Source organism: Theropithecus gelada, chromosome 5 (genome assembly GCF_003255815.1).
Source record: "Theropithecus gelada isolate Dixy chromosome 5, Tgel_1.0, whole genome shotgun sequence".
In the NCBI taxonomy this organism is placed as follows: domain Eukaryota; kingdom Metazoa; phylum Chordata; class Mammalia; order Primates; family Cercopithecidae; genus Theropithecus; species Theropithecus gelada.
In genome coordinates, this window is record NC_037672.1 from 14365396 (window position 1) to 14382158 (window position 16763).

Sequence of the window (16763 nt, forward strand, 5' to 3'; positions counted from 1 at the left end):
ATGTTCTCTTATTTCTTTTTAAATTTAACCTTCCCTTTTGTGGGGAGGGAATTGTTTTAAAGTAATTTTTCTTTTTCTTTCCTTATTTTCTTTTCTTTTTTGTTTTGTTTTGTTTTGTTTTTGTTTTTGTTTTTGTTTTTTAGGCTTACCTCCAATTCCTTCAACTTCCAGAACAGGCTTTGCAGAATTTTCCATGAGGGGACGCATGAGGGAGAAATTGCAGGCTGCGAGGGTGAGAGAAACCACATGAATATTCTGTTCAGTGCTGACTGCAATCTTCCAGGCCTTGTCTAACTTACTTTTTATGCTCCAAACTGCATGGATTTGAATACCATTCAATTTGTCTTTCAAGTTTTAAATGTTAATGTCTTATTTTGCATTGGCACAGATGAAAATTATGCTTCAGAATTTAATGTCACTTTTCTAAACCATTTTCCTTGTTCTTACCCCTTAAAGGATAGAATGTATTTTTCACTGATTATTTCTCAGCATTCCTGACATCATGTAGCAGTAAATTTCTGTTTGACTTTTTAGTCCAAAGCAGAAAGTGCATTGCTGCAGGAAATCCCCACTCCTCGGCCCAGGCGCTTACGAAGTCCCAGTAAGAAAGAACTGGAGACCGAATTTGGCACAGAGGTGAGAAATACTCTCTCTACTTTGTGATCAAAACCAGTAAAGCAGAATATAAAGTTTCCAGCAAAAGCTTTTAGAGCAGNTGTGATCAAAACCAGTAAAGCAGAATATAAAGTTTCCAGCAAAAGCTTTTAGAGCAGAGCTATGCACAGAGGAGGTATTAAATGCTTATTAATAATTATAATACACTGTGGGGGACTGAGGTGGGAGGATCACTTGAGTCCAAGAGTTCAACACCAGCCTGGGCAACAGAGCAAGTCCCCACTCCTACTAAAAATAAAAATAAAAAATTTAGCTGGGCATGGTGGCTTATGCCTGTAGTCCCAGCTACTCGGGAAGCTGAGGTGGGAGGATCACTTAGGCCCAGGAGGTCAAGCCTGCAGTGAGCTATGATTACACCACTGCAGTCCTGCCTGGGCAACAATGAGACCCTATTTCAAAAATATTAATAATTACAATAGCTACTATTTATAAGGTACTACTCTGTGCCAGGCATTTTGCTACCTTTGTCCCATGTTAGCATATTTCATTATCCCTACAGGGCAAGTACTATTATTTTCATTCACATTTAACAGACGAGGAAACCGAGGGTCACAGTAGATGTGAAACCACCCCGGGTCACAGAGCATGCATGTAGAAGAATCCGGATTTGATCCCAGCTCTATATCATTTCCAGTCTGTCTCATTGGGTCAGCATTGCTGGATCCATGGATCTTCCCGGAAAGCAGGGAGAGAGATAAAAATGCAGTAGAAAAATAGAGTCAGATGATGCTAAGGGTCCTCGAATGTCACATTTAGGAGCCTCAGTAGTTTTCTACAAGCCATGGAAAGCTATTGACAACAGGAAGGGGAGGCAGTCTGAATGCACTAGAGTGAATTTCGTTTGCATTTGAGGTGCTGGTGAGGAATCTCAACATGTGTTCCTCCAGAGACACAGAGGAAGGGCCTAGACCTGGAGAAACAGATTTAGGAAGTGTTTCTACTGTGGTGAGTGTTGAAGTTTTGAGAGTGCCTTTGGAGAAAACCTTAGAGTTAAAGCCCTTGAGGAGGAGAGGGAGCCAGGAAAAGAAAAACAGAGGGGTAAGCGCTATGACAGCAAAAAAAAAGGAACAGAAAGAAAAACAGCAAATGGCTCAGGAGGTGTTTGCAACTCCAACCCAATTGGTTTTTTGTTGTTTTTATTGGTTTGGGTTGTTTTTAACCATTAAGACAAAGAAGCCCAGGCTCTAGGGATATTTCTGATTTTTTAAATGATGCCTTTTCTTTTTCTATGATGAGGTGTTATAAAATGTTACCTATATTCACCCCAAAGAAGTCACAAGTTGCATAATTATAAGGAACGTTGCAGCCTTGCTTATGTTTTGTGGTCTTCAGTTCAGTAGGAACACTAATCAGTCCAATGAAATGGCTTTATGACTATTTGTTAGGTGCCTTCATGATCCATTCTACTGAAAAAGCATTTCTTTCCTTTAATTTCCATTTATTTTCTTACTACAAAAGCCATAATTTACAAATCTTGGAAAATAAAGAAAAATATCTATAATCCCATCAGCTTGACACAAGTACTTTGGTTATTTTCATGGGCATGTGAGGCTAAGCGTCTGGTCATGTTGGCTAAGTGATAGGAGGTTCTGGTCTTTTATATCTGGCTTTTTCTATACCTTCTGACTGAACATCATTTCACAACATCATTTCAAAAAATAGATATCATAATTCATGTAGCTGTCACCGTCCATGGGCCACAAATACTGATATCTCAAATAAAGCTGGAAGTTGTAGAAGTAAAAATATACTCCCTTGGCTACTAGGGTGTTTATTTCTCCTTGTGATCAGACTTGGCTTGTATGTTCATAATATTCCATATTCCCCAAGTACCATTCTTATGGTATTGAGGCAAATATCAACTGCTTTGTCTTTAGACCAAGTCACATATTCATAATAGAACATCTCACAACCACATTTCTTCATGTATATACCTCAAATCTAGAAGGAATATCTAAAAAATGGTTCAATATCCTATTCGTCAAAAAATGGAGTACACAAAGAGCACAGATGCTGAACTTCAGCTGCCCAGGGCTAAAGGCTGCCAACCTCACTCACTAGTGATGCGATTTTTGAGTTTAGCTACTCTACAGACCCCACTTCCTGCCTCTATAAAATAGGGGTAATTCTAGAACCTAGTTCTTGGTATTGTTTTGAGGACTAAAGGAGTGAATACATGTTATAGTGTTTCACGTAGTTCCGGGCACATGGTCAGCCCTCTCTATTTAAAAGTATTAGTGACTGTTAGATGCTGTATACTCAGAGAGAAAAGGGGTAACAAGTTAGGAATACTTTGGTCAGTAATCCAAATTTACCAACGCAAACCGTTGCTTAATATCTTTTGTATTTCCTTTCACTTTATACTCAGCAGACTTGTGATACGTGAACAAATGCAAATCTCTAAGAACACATAAACATCAAAGTAGAAGTAACACAGAACCTTGAAAACTTAGCCTCCACTAGATATGACCAAAATTTTTCTACATGTGGCCCTAGTTCCCTGTCTCAGACTAGCCAAGATCTGATCCTTGAACCTAATCTACCTGTCACCCAGCCAGCATTTATGAGAAACTCCTTCCTGCCAGGTGTCCAATAGGCTCAGAACATACAGTGATGGCAGTGAGAGCTCACCCTTGAGGAGCTCAGTGGGGTTTACAGCCAGTGGGGATATAGGGGGATTCAGCTCTGTGGTGGGTGCTGTTAGCAGCCCAACAAAATGGCACCTCGTCCCAGCCTCAAAATCAGGTTATATAAAAATTAGTCCATGGCTTTCTTTGATCTGACGCCCAACGCACAAGTAGCAAAAGGATAAATAGCTACATTGAACTTCATTAAAATTAAAAACTTGTGCTTCAAAGGAAACCATTGAACAAGGTAAGAAGAACACATGAAATGGAGAAGTTATTTGCAAATCATGTATCTTCATTAGTATCAGGACCAGTATCAAGCATATACAAAAATTTCAGGGGTGTACAAGACAATCAGATTAGGGTGTCTTTTAAGAAATTGGTTTAGATTATGGTTTAGAAGAGAGATCAGGGCTAGAGCTAATATATTTTGTAATTATGCTCTAACAAAAGCAGTGAGACTTGAATTGGTCTAGCTCAAGTTAGAAGGGGCCAAAGCCTTCTTGTAGGATACAAAAAAATTTAAGGGTGAGAAAGAATTCCTAGATGGATATGTGCACACATGATAGGCACTCAGTATTTTATTGCTGGATTGATATTGAATGTAATTATTACTTTATGATTATACAAATGTATTATAGTTCTTTAAAATTTAATTCAGCTTGTTCAATGTTTTTAAGTATAATTAATGGCCTTAAATGTATTAATATAATTGACTTTGAAACTTTTTAAGATTTTGACAAAAATTACATTTATACTTTTTAATCAAGTCCATAAATACTGTAATAAAACCATCAATACTGCAATAAATCACATCAATGAAATTGTATTATCTGAGCATATTTTCTATACCAACCCAATGGAAAGAAACAAAAATAATAATTTCCACATATTTTGCCACATGGAATTTAACCTAATTATTTTCTAGATTACTAATGTTAAGCTTTCTGCCTGGTCTTCTGTTTTATTATCATCATCTTCACAGATCTCTAAAGCCCAAGGCTTGCCTATACAGAGCCAAGTTTCTCTCTCATGGGTTGACTTCTCGGTTTGTTTTGTGTGTTTTCAAACACATCAGTCTCTCTCCTGTGCTATAGGAGGTGGAGCAGACAGGAATAGAATGGCATCATCGACAATGCATGAGAAAGTCTTAGCCCTATTTTACAAGAGGACCTGACTTGGCAGAATCTTAAAAAGCCTTCCTGACCAAGCACAGGAATCTGATCTTTATTCTACTGCAGTTTTTAAAAATCCTAGGCTGGGTGCAGTAGCTCACACCTGTAATCCCAGCACTTTGGGAGACTGAGGTGGGCGGATCACAAGGTCAGGAGTTCAAGACCAATCTGACCAACATAGTGAAACCTTGCCTCTACTAAAAATACCCAAAAAATTAGCCAGGCATAGTGTCAGGCACCTTTAATCCCAGCTACTCGGGAGGCTGAGGCAGGAGAATTTCGTGAACCTGGGAGGTGGAGGTTGTAGTGAGCTGAGATTATGCCACTGCACTCCAATCTGGGTGACAGAATGAGACTCTGTCTCAAAAAAAAAAGAAAAAAATAATCCTTATACTGGGTAATACTCATCTGCTTCTCTCCTCATCCTCAAAAACATTTAAAATACTGAAATTTACCAAGAAAAATAATAACTTCATTTAGCATTACATTGTGGAATGTATTGATTAGCACAACTTCAACTTCTGTACAATTTAGTTGGTAGATAACTATTTAACCTTAACACTACAAAATGAGAAAATGAAGGAGAAGTATAGAATTCAACATAAAAGGAAACTGTATATAGTCGCTCGATATTAGGATAGATTATACCCAACTGACACCCTCGTTTTTATTTTGGCCATTACTGGACATCTAGCTGCACATAAGTGAAATTTAACAGCACCTCACTTTAGCCGTACCTCCAGGTTTCATTCCAGGGCTATCCCTGCCTCTCCAAGGCTTGCGGAGGCCCACTCATGTATTCTGACACATACACAAGACTGGAAGCACCAGGAGCTTAACACCCTCTGGTGCAATGACCAACTATGTAGAGGCCAAGGGGAAACTTCCTTGTCACCCTCTGAAAGTTCACTGAAAATCAGCTGACAAAAGGCAGAGAAATAGGAGAAAAGGCATACACATTTACTAATGTGCAAGGAGTACAGATAGTTATGTACCCTTCATCCTAGAGGAAACAGAGGTGGAGAAGTGTGGGTGATTTTAGCGAGTAGCAAATGTTTTTTAGGGGAATTCTATGGGCTCGAAGAGCGTAACAGTGGCCTCAGACAAAGTCCGTTGGGCCCGCAGAGCAGACAGTGGTTTTTGACTAAAGTCTGTCCAAGTGTGTTGATGAACTTCAGTCTTCCTTCCTGCGATACGGGTACAGTTAATGAACACTCAAGGGAGGGACTAAAGGTCACTGTCTTCTTTGGCAGGTTTGGACTCAGGCAGCTAAGGGAACTTCGGAGAACAACCTCATCCTGTGCTTTAGGAGAGACAGGGAATTTGGCATCCAGGGTAGGGGAGATCAGAGAGACCTTGAGGCTTCTTCTTCAGTTCAGCATGTCAAAGCACCTTATTTTGGGCCATCTGTTTCTGAAACCCTCCAGTTACCTGGGGGACAGAAGCCATTAGACAAATATTCCCCTCTTCTGTGTCCCTGGCGGACAATTCTGACAAGCAGTCTGCATGACTCCTCAGAGGATCCTTGTGGGTTAAACTCTCTTGCCCATAGTGGTAGACTTCTCAATCAAGTTCTCCTGCACTCCCTTTCCACCTGCTTTATTCTTCCCAGTCCCCAATTCCTGTTCTTTGGTGTCACTTCTCAGAGTAAACTACAGGCATAGAAAAACCCTTGCCACAGGCTCTGGTTTCCCACGGGCTAAACTAAAATGTTTAGTCATATCATGTGCATACAAACTATAGACCAAAAGAAAAGGCATGTAAGAAAAAGCTAGTAATGTGATAATAACAGCTACCATTAATGTACCTAACTGGTTATATTTTATGTACATTTCCTTATTTGATGCTCTACTCAAGTGGCCTAAGTTGTAAGTGGTAGAGTTAAAATTCAAAGCCAGACAGTCAGACTTCAGAGCTGATGGTTTCAATTGCCAAGCTCTACAGGACAGTGCCTGATATGAATCAAACAATTTGAGTCCAAAAAGAGAGTTCATTTTAGGATGGAGAAAGGAAGCTTTGTGTGGTCTTGAGGAACAGGTAGGACTTAGGAAGGATATATTGAAGGTCCCCAGTGAAGATGGCACACTACATTACTGTTGTTGGGTGACAGTTACTCCATGCTATGAAATAATTCTCAGTCCATATAATAATGATGAAGTTTCTGTCATAGGTAGAATAAGTATGTTCCTTCTTGCTATGAACACCTATATGTACTACTGGGATGGCTTAGAATTGCTCACAATTGCTTGGCATTTAGATTGTGCTTCATGAAAAAGGAGGAGTATCTGGGTTTTAAAAGGGGTGGATTAGAAGGAGAGATGGGTAAGAAGTTGGAAACAGCACCTTGCAGATTAGCTTTCAGAGGCAAAAGGGAATATCCATATGATAACTATCACATAGAGCAAGTAGAGGCAGATGGCTCAGCTTCCCGGGGTGGATAGCAGGACCAGAGGCTGAGTGAAGACAGGCCATGTGCCCTAGAGGATGTATGTTGGACTTATTTACAATCAGACATGATTAATGGTTTTCTTTATAGACTATTTGGAAATGATCCTCTGTGAAGTGGATAATCTTAATTTATAGGATCAGATAACACTTTTTTTTTTTTTTTTTGAGACGGAGTCTTGCTCTGTCTCCCAGGCTGGAGTGCAGTGGTGCAATCTTAGCTCACTGCAACCTCTGCCTCCCAGGTTCAAGGGATTTTCCTGCCTCAGTCCCCGAGTAGCTGGGATTACAGGCGCCTGCCACTACGCCTGGTTAATCTTTATATTTTTAGTAAAGGTGGGGTTTCACTATGTTTGCCAGGCTGTTCTCAAACTGCAGACCTCAGGCGATCTGCCCGCCTTGACCTCCCAAAGTGCTGGGAGTTCAAGCATGAGCCACTGCATCTGGCCAACAGTTTTCATTTTAAAGCTTATTGAGTATACAATTTTATATTTGTTTAGTCTTGAGAGAGACCAGTTGAGTAAGAAAATATTCAGCAACATCAACCTTCAAATATACAGTCATGCATCACTTAATGATGGGGATATGTCCTGAGAAATGTGTTCTTAGGCATTTTGGTCATTGTGTGAACACCATTGTGTGAATGTACCTACACAAACCTAGATGGCATAGCCAACTACACACCAAGGCTACAAACCTGAAGAGCATGTTACTTTTCTGAATACCATAGCAATGTAACACAATGGTAAGTATTTTTTTATGTAAATATAAAAAGGGTAGAGTAAAAATACCATATTTATAGTCTGTACGACCTCTGTCATGCATGCAGTTCTGCAGGTTGTCGCTATGGAGGGCATGACTGCATTTGAAATTTGCCAGCATTCCATGCCTTAGGAATGATAAGATGCAACAGCAGTCAGAAGATAAGCCTTTGGGGCAGGGGGGTTAACCTTCATTTTAGAACAGCCTAACTTTCTTGGTTTAAGTGGCTTATGCATCATTTTTTTCCACTCATATAGCCAGGGAAAGAGGTAGAAAGTACTCAACAAGAAATTGATTCCCGAAGTTATTCAAGAGTCAAGTTCCGTGATTCTGCACGAAAAATCAAGCCTAAACCCCAGGTGAGAAATCTTGTCTTTTTAAACCATTTGTTCGTTTGTGCTTTTTACAAATATCCAATGAGAAATGACTACAGGCCGGGTGTGGTGGCCCATGCCTGCAATCCCAGCACTTTGGGAGGCCAAGACAGGCAGATCAATTGAGCACAGGAGTTCAAGACCAGCCTGGACAACATGGCGAAACCCCATCTCTACAAAAAATACAGAAATTAGCCAGGCATGATGGCACATGCCTGTGGTCCCAGCTACTTGGGGGGCTGAGATGGGAGGATCACTTGAGCCCATGAGGTCAAAGCTGCAGTGAGCCATGATTGCGCCACTGCACTCCAGTCTGGGTGACAGAGTGAGACCTCATCTCTAAATTAAAAATAAATAAATGACTACATACATAACCTGACTCCTGTTGCCATGCAGTCTGCAAGAAAAAAGTATGAGAAGTGATTCCAACTTTCATACTAGCTGGAGAGATCAGAATATTGCCTGACTTGAGGAAGAGGGGGTGCATGGAAAGACAGGAAATGTTGGTGGTAAGACAATTTGTTCAGCTCTGAAGTTGCCCCGGCTTTCATTATAGGAAAAAAGGAGAGTACTAACTCAAAAAGAGAAACAACAAAAAAAGGTCATTTGTTTAAAAATTTCTATATTTCTCATAATAAAACAAAACTATCTCAGCATTGGCTGATAAAACAATAAATCCACTGTTTGTCATTTTAATAACCTTATCTAAAGTGTTTACTACTATAAATAATATATTTATGTACTTATTGGAATGTAAATAATTGCTGGGTTTTTTTTAAAGTCACTGATTAGAGTTACTATTAAAGGAGGCCTCCCACTGCCTGTGGCAGGTATTAAAGTTTATTACCAGTAATCTCACACCTTTAACTAAGACAGTATGCTTCGGAGGCCTGGAATACGCCTGATCCTATTAGCATCAAGCCAGCTGTCAGTTAATTGTGCAGAGCTCATTACAGCTTATAAATGGGAAATTGCGATTGCTCCTTGCTTTTCGTTAGGTTCCACCTGGCTTCCCTTCTCCAGAAGAGGCCTACAACTTCTTTACTTTCAGCTTTGATCCCGAACCAGAAGAATCAGAGGAAAAGCCAAAAGCAAGACATAGAGCGGGAACTAATCAAGAGGAGGAGGAAGGGGAAGAAGAAGAACCACCTGCACGAGGAAGAGGAAAGGAAATGGTATTTAATATCAGGATAGTAATGTGTGGGTGGAGGGCTGGGAGGAAAAGGGTGATATACCTGCAAGAAAGAAAGTGGCTGAGGAGAAAACCCACCACCACCAGGAAAATGACACTCCACATGAGTTGAAATCCCAAGTACTGAATTCACATGGCTCCCTGTGCTCTGGGTTAGACCCTACAATGTGGTGAGAAGAACCTTGATTAAACCTGTTTATCCTTCTTTTGTGAAAAAAAAAAAATTAAATAATGTGGCTTGTGGATTTTTCTTGCTAGACTCCACAAAATGATTAGTATTTATTCCATGTGCAAAGTATGTTCCTCTGCAAGGCAAATGAAACCTCAGTCTCTCTCTTATCGCAACCTTACAAAGTAAGCAGCTTTTTGTGCCCAAACACCACACCCAGGCTACAACTCAAATTCTGCAACTGTGGGTGGTATGTGTGAGATAAAAGGAGAATATACCATTTAAAAATGGGCAAAGGCTTGAATAGACATTTCTTCAAAGAAGACATGAAAATAGACAATAAGTCCATAAAAAGATACTTTACACCATTCATCATAAGGGAAGTGCAAATCAAACCCACAATGAGATACCCCTGCACATCCATTAGAATGGCTCTTATCAAAAACAAAACAAGTGTCATAGAGGATATGGAGAAATTGGACTTTGATGCATTGCTTGCAACCACGTAAAATAGTGCAGCTGCTGTGAAAAACAGTATGGTGGTTCTTCAAAAGTTAACCACAGAATTATAGTATGATCCAGCAATTCAATTTCACTCTGTGTATATATCCAAAAACATTGAAGACAAGAACTTGAACATATACTTGTGCATCAATGTTCATAGCAGCATTATGCACAAAAGCCAAAAGGTAGAAGCAACCCAAGTGTTCATTGGCAGATAAATGGATAAACATAAATATACAATGGAATAGTATACACCCTCAGAAAGCATGGACATTCAGACACATGCCACAACATAGATATACCTTGAAGACATTACACTAAGAAAAATAAGCCAGTCACAAAAGAATAAATATTCTGTGATTTCACTTATATGAGCTACGTTGTATAGTCAAAATCATAGAGACAGAAAGTAGAATGGTGGTTGTCAGAGACTAAAGGAAGGAATCAAAGTTGTTATTTAATGGGCATAGAATTTCAGTCTGGGAAGATGGACAGATGGTGGTAATGGTAGAACCACAACGTGAATTTACTTAATGCTACTGAACTGTTCACCTAAAAATGGTTAAAATGGGCTGGGCGCGGTGGCCTGTAATCCCAGCTTTGGGAGGCCGAGGAAGGTGGATCACCTAAGGTCAGGAGTTTGCGACCAGCCTGGCCAACATGGTGAAACCCCGTCTCTACTAAAATTACAAAAATTAGCTGGGTGTGGTGGCAGGCACCTGTAATCCAGCTACTCAGAAGGCTGAGGCAGGAGAATTACTTGAACCCGAGCGGCGGAAGTTGCAGTGAGCCGAGATCGTGCCATTGCACTCCAGCCTAGAAGACAGAAAAAAACACTCTCTAAAAAAAAAAAAAAAAAAAAAAAAAAAAAGGTTAAAATGGTGGACTTTATGTTATATATATTTTACCACATTAAAAATAATGAAAACACCCTAGGATATTCTAGTATTCGCATAATTGGCTTAATTCTCTGCTTTGCTTATAATCTCCTCCTTTGAAAAATGCCTCCCAGAAATGTACTTCTTTTACCTAGATTTATAGAAGCTCAGGAATATTTTAGCTTATACTATAACAATCGTTCTGCAAATCAGCATTCAGCTCATTCAGTGTTGCTTGAGTGTCCTCCTGACATGACAGCTAACTTCCCAAAAGCAAGTGATCTAGGAGAGAACCCAAAAAATAAGCCACACTTCCTTTTATGACCTAGTCTCAGGAGCCACATACCATCACTTCTGCCATATTCTACTCAGGAGAAGCAAGTCACAAGGCATAGTGCACTCTCAAATGGAGGAGAATTGGGCTTCACCTGTTGATAGAAGTCTCCAGTTGTGAACATCTTCTGAGATTATGACTCTTTCCACCACAGGCCACTTCTCCCTTCCTTTTGCCTATTCACTGCCCCAGAAGCTCTGTTTTCCTAAAATCACACACATTTTAAATCACACACATTTTGAAGCCCCTTCCCTATAGTCCATGCCTGCTCCGCCCGGACACTTTTAAAGTATTTTCATCTTCAAGGTTGATTTAGTCTTTTTGAACAAAGTTTTAGATCCTCTGTAGCCCCTTTTGCTAGCTTCCCTTTTCTGTCTTCTCTGCAGTTTTTCTCTGGGTGATTTTGCTCACCACAAAGCAGAGGTGGGGCAGGAGAAGGAAGATTACACACTGCCATCTGGTGATCTTTCTCTTTTCACTTGTTCGATGTTTCGACATTCTCTGTCTTCAAGCTAAGTTAAAAGCATGGTTTCTACATAGATTCCCTTTTTCCTTCCCTACTGTTTCGTGTACATGGGGAGGAAATATTAAGAGGCAAGTAGCTAGACTGCCATCGTTGTCTTCAGCTACCTGAAAGTCTCCACAGGATTTTAAAAGATGTTGCTCATAAATGGATACCAGGTTTAAATTTTTAAAAGAAGGAGAAAGAAAAAGAGGAAGGGGGAGAAGATGTTTGGAAAATATCCAAACAAAATCAATATATGTCAGCTAACATTTGTGATTATAGCCTCTTTGCTTTGAATTTTTAAGTGCATCATTTAATTTTATCCCCACAAAGTGCTTAGAGGTAAATTCTATTATTATAACCATCTTATAAGTGAGGAAACTGAGGATCAGATGGTTAAATAAGCAGTTTTAAGTTCCTCAGACAGTATATGGTGAAGCTGGGATTTAAACCCAGGCAGTCTGAACAGGGTGTGTAGACTGTGCACCTATACACTTGGTGCCTTTTCCCTTGGTTTAGTGCCAGGTGGAAGGTTAAACTGCTACATAAATTATGAGCCCAATTCTTTACATAAATGGCCAAAAGTAAGCACCCTCAAAGGAGGCCAGATCTGTTGAGATTTTGATTGTTTTGCTTACCACTTCTCTTCTGAAACAGCCATCTCTGATTTTGACATCTTCCAGGTGTGCAGAATAGTGCAAAACAATTTTTTTTTAAAACCCACTTGTTAAATATGAAAGATTATATAGTTCTATGCTTTCATTTTTTATAAAAGGAAAAGATAAAGTTGTAGGAAATGTTAAGTTTCATGAGTTTGGTATTGTTAATTATTTTTCTAACTAAGAATCTTAGCATGATTTTTTCTTGTTACTTTTTAACATTATGCAGGATGAGGAAGAACTGCTTAATGGTGACGATGCCGAGGACTTCCTATTGGGCTTAGATCACATGGCTGACGATTTTGTAGCAGTCAGACCTGCAGATTATGAAAGCATTCATGATCGGCTGCAGATGGAAACAGAAATGTTCTTCATACCCAGTAGGCAGACAGGTACTTGCTCTTTTTATTTTCTTGTTCAGTTTAGAAATCGTCACTTACTTTGTAATGAAATATGGCTAGTGCATAAGGATGCCTCATCTCCAGATCTGATTCCAGTTTCTAATCTGATTTAACAATCAAGAAATATCTTCAAACAAACAAACAACAACAACAAAAAAACACAGAACATGGAAAAATATCCATTCAACAAACACTTATTGATAGACTAGTGGAAGATACACCAAAGTACTGTGGGAACCCTTTTATCAAATCAGTGATCAGTTACAGGGGCTGAGAGTTTATGAGAACAGCCTTTCTTTCATCTTAAGTTTATCCCCACCCTTCCCTAAGTCACCATTCCCCATGTATTTTCCTACTACTCTATGGCATGATCTTGTAGAGACCTTTGCTTCCTGTTGCTGCCTGTCACTCCCACTACAATCCAAGCTCCAAGGCAGCAGGGGACTGGCCTGGATTCCCAGAGTCTCATCTGTGCCTGGCACAAGGAGGCTGTCAGTAAAGATGTGTTCTATGAATGAATAAAGCAGTGAATGAATAAATGAGGTAATGATCACGTTCACTCAAATAAACTTGTTCATTTACAAAGCACGTCCTCATACTTTACCTCATTTAATTCTCCCAGAAGCCCAGTTAAGTAGATTATTATCCTTTTGTACAGGAGGAGAGAGTTCAAAGAAGTGCCTGGCCCCAATTCACCCAGCTGAAAAGTAATAAAGCTAAAACTTGTCCCTCGTCCTATGATTTGAATACTACCTTCTTCTCAGTATGCCACACTGATGAGTTACATATTAAATTATTTAGGTATTTTCTTTAAATACCTGATTCTACAACATACTCCTATAAGTGAGCACATTCATCTTTCCCTTGGTTCTGCTTTTAAAAATTAATTTGGAAAATTTGCATTTTCTAAAAACATAAATGAAATCTCTAGTGATTAATTCACCAAATTGCAGTTTGAGATATTTAGATTGGTCCTAATGTTTTATTTATTTATAAACTATCTAGTCCCTACATATAAAAAGCTTCCTGAGAATGTACAGCCCAGGTTCCTGGAAGATGAAGGCCTTTACACTGGGGTAAGACCAGAGGTGGCACGCACCAATCAGAACATCATGGAGAACAGATTGCTGATGCAGGATCCCGTAAGTGTGCACGTTCTGCTCCCAAGTGTGGCCTGGGTGCACTAGACATAGCTTTTATTTTCCTAACAGGGCAGTCATTGCATCCACTGTACTCATTTCCTCTTGAGGTTATCCACAGAAAGTGGTTCAATTTTTTTTTTAACTTTCTCTCTCAGTACATTTATTGATCCTCAACATAACTTCTCAACTGCTCAAAATCCATCTTTGCTAGCTGAATCTGTGTTTTTCCTGCTAAACCAGATGCTGGCAACCTTTTTGTACTTGACAGAATTTTTAAATTATCCATAGGTAGAATAGTGTCAATTTTGAGTTTTTATCCTGTGTTTTTTTTTTTTCCTTAAATGTTTAATGAATAGAAAATAAATTTTTCTTAAGCATTCATTTAAGTTCTTTAAAATACTATTTAGGGAGCCAGGGTATATATTTTAAATCAGTTGTGAGAGGTGTTAGTGAAGACTTGATTTCTAATGGAAACAGACTTTTACAGTTCTGTTGGGGGAGGAGGTACATGAAATATATATGTTGACACAGAATTTTCAAGAAACGTTGTTTGTGTTGTAAACCATTTTCTGTTCAATTAGAAGAAAATGTTGTCATTCTCTCTGCTTCACCTACAGGAAAGAAGATGGTTTGGAGACGACGGTAGGATCCTAGCTCTGCCAAACCCCATCAAGCCATTTCCTTCAAGGCGGCCAGTACTAACACAGGAGCAGAGTATTAAGGCAGAGCTTGAAACACTATATAAAAAGGTAGACACTCCCCTCTCTCCACTTTTATTACATGAAATTGAAAGTGCTTTGCTTTTTGAATAGCTTGGGGTGCTATGTTTATAACATTCCACTTTAATTTTTTAAAATAATTCACTATCTTACACATAAAGAACAAACATCAGGCATATTACGTAAGAGTAAGTCTAATTATACTCAATGAATCCCTTCTTAAACAAGGAGTGAGTTTCCTAGCTAGGAATGACTGAGTCTGCATCTTTTTTCACACATCCAGGTTAGCTACCCTTATTTTTCTTCTTTTGACCTCTCTTTTCTCTTGTCATCTCACATTTGCTGCAGGACCACTTCCCATTTGTTGTCTCTTTATTATATAACTGGAGATTTTCTATCCTTGCAAATCCTTTATATCGTATTTTCCTAAGTCTGGTAACCAACTGCCTGACTCCAGCCCTTGCTCTACCATTCACTGGGTGAACTTGGCCATTAGTCTCAATGTCTTCATCTGTAAGGTAGGCACGATAGCAGGGTCTGCCTCCTAGGCTTGCTGTGTAAATTGAATAAGGTAATCCACATAAGTGCCTAAAACAGAGCTTAGTAACTGCTGGCTATCATTACAGTTGCCTGCCCTCATATTTAATTACATTGCTCTTGCTTTCCTGGGTGTATTAATCTGTTATCATGCTGCTGATAAAGACCTACTCAAGACTGGGCACTTTACAAAAGAAAAAGGTTTAATGGACTTACAGTTCCACATGGCTGGGGAGACCTCACAATCATGGCAAAAGGCAAGGAGGGGCAAGTCACGTCTTACGTGGATGGTGGCAGGCAAAAAGAGAGCTTGTGCAGGGAAACTCCCATATATAAAACCATCAGATCTTGTGAAACTCATTCACTATTATGAGAACAGTGCAGGAAAGATCCGCCACTACAATTCAATCACCTCCCACCCACTTCCTCCCACGAAACCTGGGAATTGTGGGAGTTACAATTCAAGATGAGATTTGGGTAGGAACACAGCCAAACCATATCATTTCACCCCTGGCCTCTCCCAAATCTGTCCTCACATTTCAAAATCAGTAATTGCCTTCCCAACAAGTCCCCCAAAGTCTTAACTCATTTCAGCATCAATTTAAAAGTCTACAGTCTAACATCTCATCTGACACAAGGCAAGTCCCTTCTGCCTAAGAGTCTGTAAAATCAAAGGCAAGTTAGTTACTTCCTAGATACAATGGAGGTACAGGCATTGGGTAAATATGTCTCGCATTCGGGTCACGCTGATGCAAGACGTAGGTTCCCATGGTCTTGGGCAGCTTCACCCCTGTGGCTTTGCATGGTACAGCCTCCCTCCTGGCTGCTTTCAAGAGCTGGTGTTGAGCGTCTGCAGCTTTTCCAGGTACACAGTGCGAGCTGTCAGTGGGTCTACCATTCTGGGATCTGGAAGACAGTGTCCCTCTTCTTATACCTCCACTAGACAGTGCCCCAGTAGGAATTCTGTGTGGGGGCTCCAACCCCACATTTCCCTTCTGCACTGCCATAGCAGAGGTTCTCCATGAGAGCCGTGCCCCTGCAGCAAACTTCTGCCTGGCCATCCAGGCATTTCCATACATCATCTGAAATCTAGGCAGAGGTTCTCAAACCTCAGTTTTTGACTTCTGTGTACTCGCAGGCTCAACACCATGTGGAAGCTGCCAAGGCTTGGGCTTGCACCCTCCAAAGCCATGGCCCGAGTTGTACCTTGGCTCCTTTTAGTCATGGCTGGAACACCTGGGACACTGGGCATCAAGTCTCTAGACTGCACACAGAATGGGGACCCTGGGCCTGGTCTAAGAAAACATTTTTTTCTTCCTAAGCCTTCAGGCCTGTGATGGGAGGGGATGCTGTGACGACCTCTGACATGCCCCAGAGACATTTTCCCCATTGTCTTGGTGATTAACATTTAGCTCCATATTACTTATGCAAATTTCTATGGCCGGTTTGAATTTCTCCTCAGAAAATGGGATTTTCTTTTCTATTACATTGTCAGGCTGCAAATTTTCTGAACTTTTATACTCTGCTTCCCTTATAAAACTGAATGCCTTTAACGGCACCCAAGTCACCTCTTGAATGCTTTGCTGCTTAGAAATTTCTTCTGCCAGATACCCTAAATCATCTCTCTCAAGTTCAAAGTTCCACAAATCTCTAGGGCAGAGGCAA

At 40.0% G+C, this 16763-nt stretch overlaps 1 protein-coding gene across 3 annotated transcripts in view; it reads left to right on the forward strand.

Annotated features, from left to right (window-relative positions):
* The window catches only part of CC2D2A (coiled-coil and C2 domain containing 2A), a 136389-nt gene that overhangs the window by 37308 nt on the left and 82318 nt on the right, over positions 1-16763 (forward strand). For all 3 annotated transcript variants that reach the window (XM_025384650.1, XM_025384649.1, XM_025384651.1), the window contains 7 exons: positions 144-232; positions 535-636; positions 7942-8043; positions 9057-9233; positions 12529-12691; positions 13706-13842; positions 14460-14591. In XM_025384650.1, coding sequence (XP_025240435.1) covers positions 144-232; positions 535-636; positions 7942-8043; positions 9057-9233; positions 12529-12691; positions 13706-13842; positions 14460-14591 — 902 coding nt within the window. The remainder of the gene's footprint in view (positions 1-143; positions 233-534; positions 637-7941; positions 8044-9056; positions 9234-12528; positions 12692-13705; positions 13843-14459; positions 14592-16763) is intronic.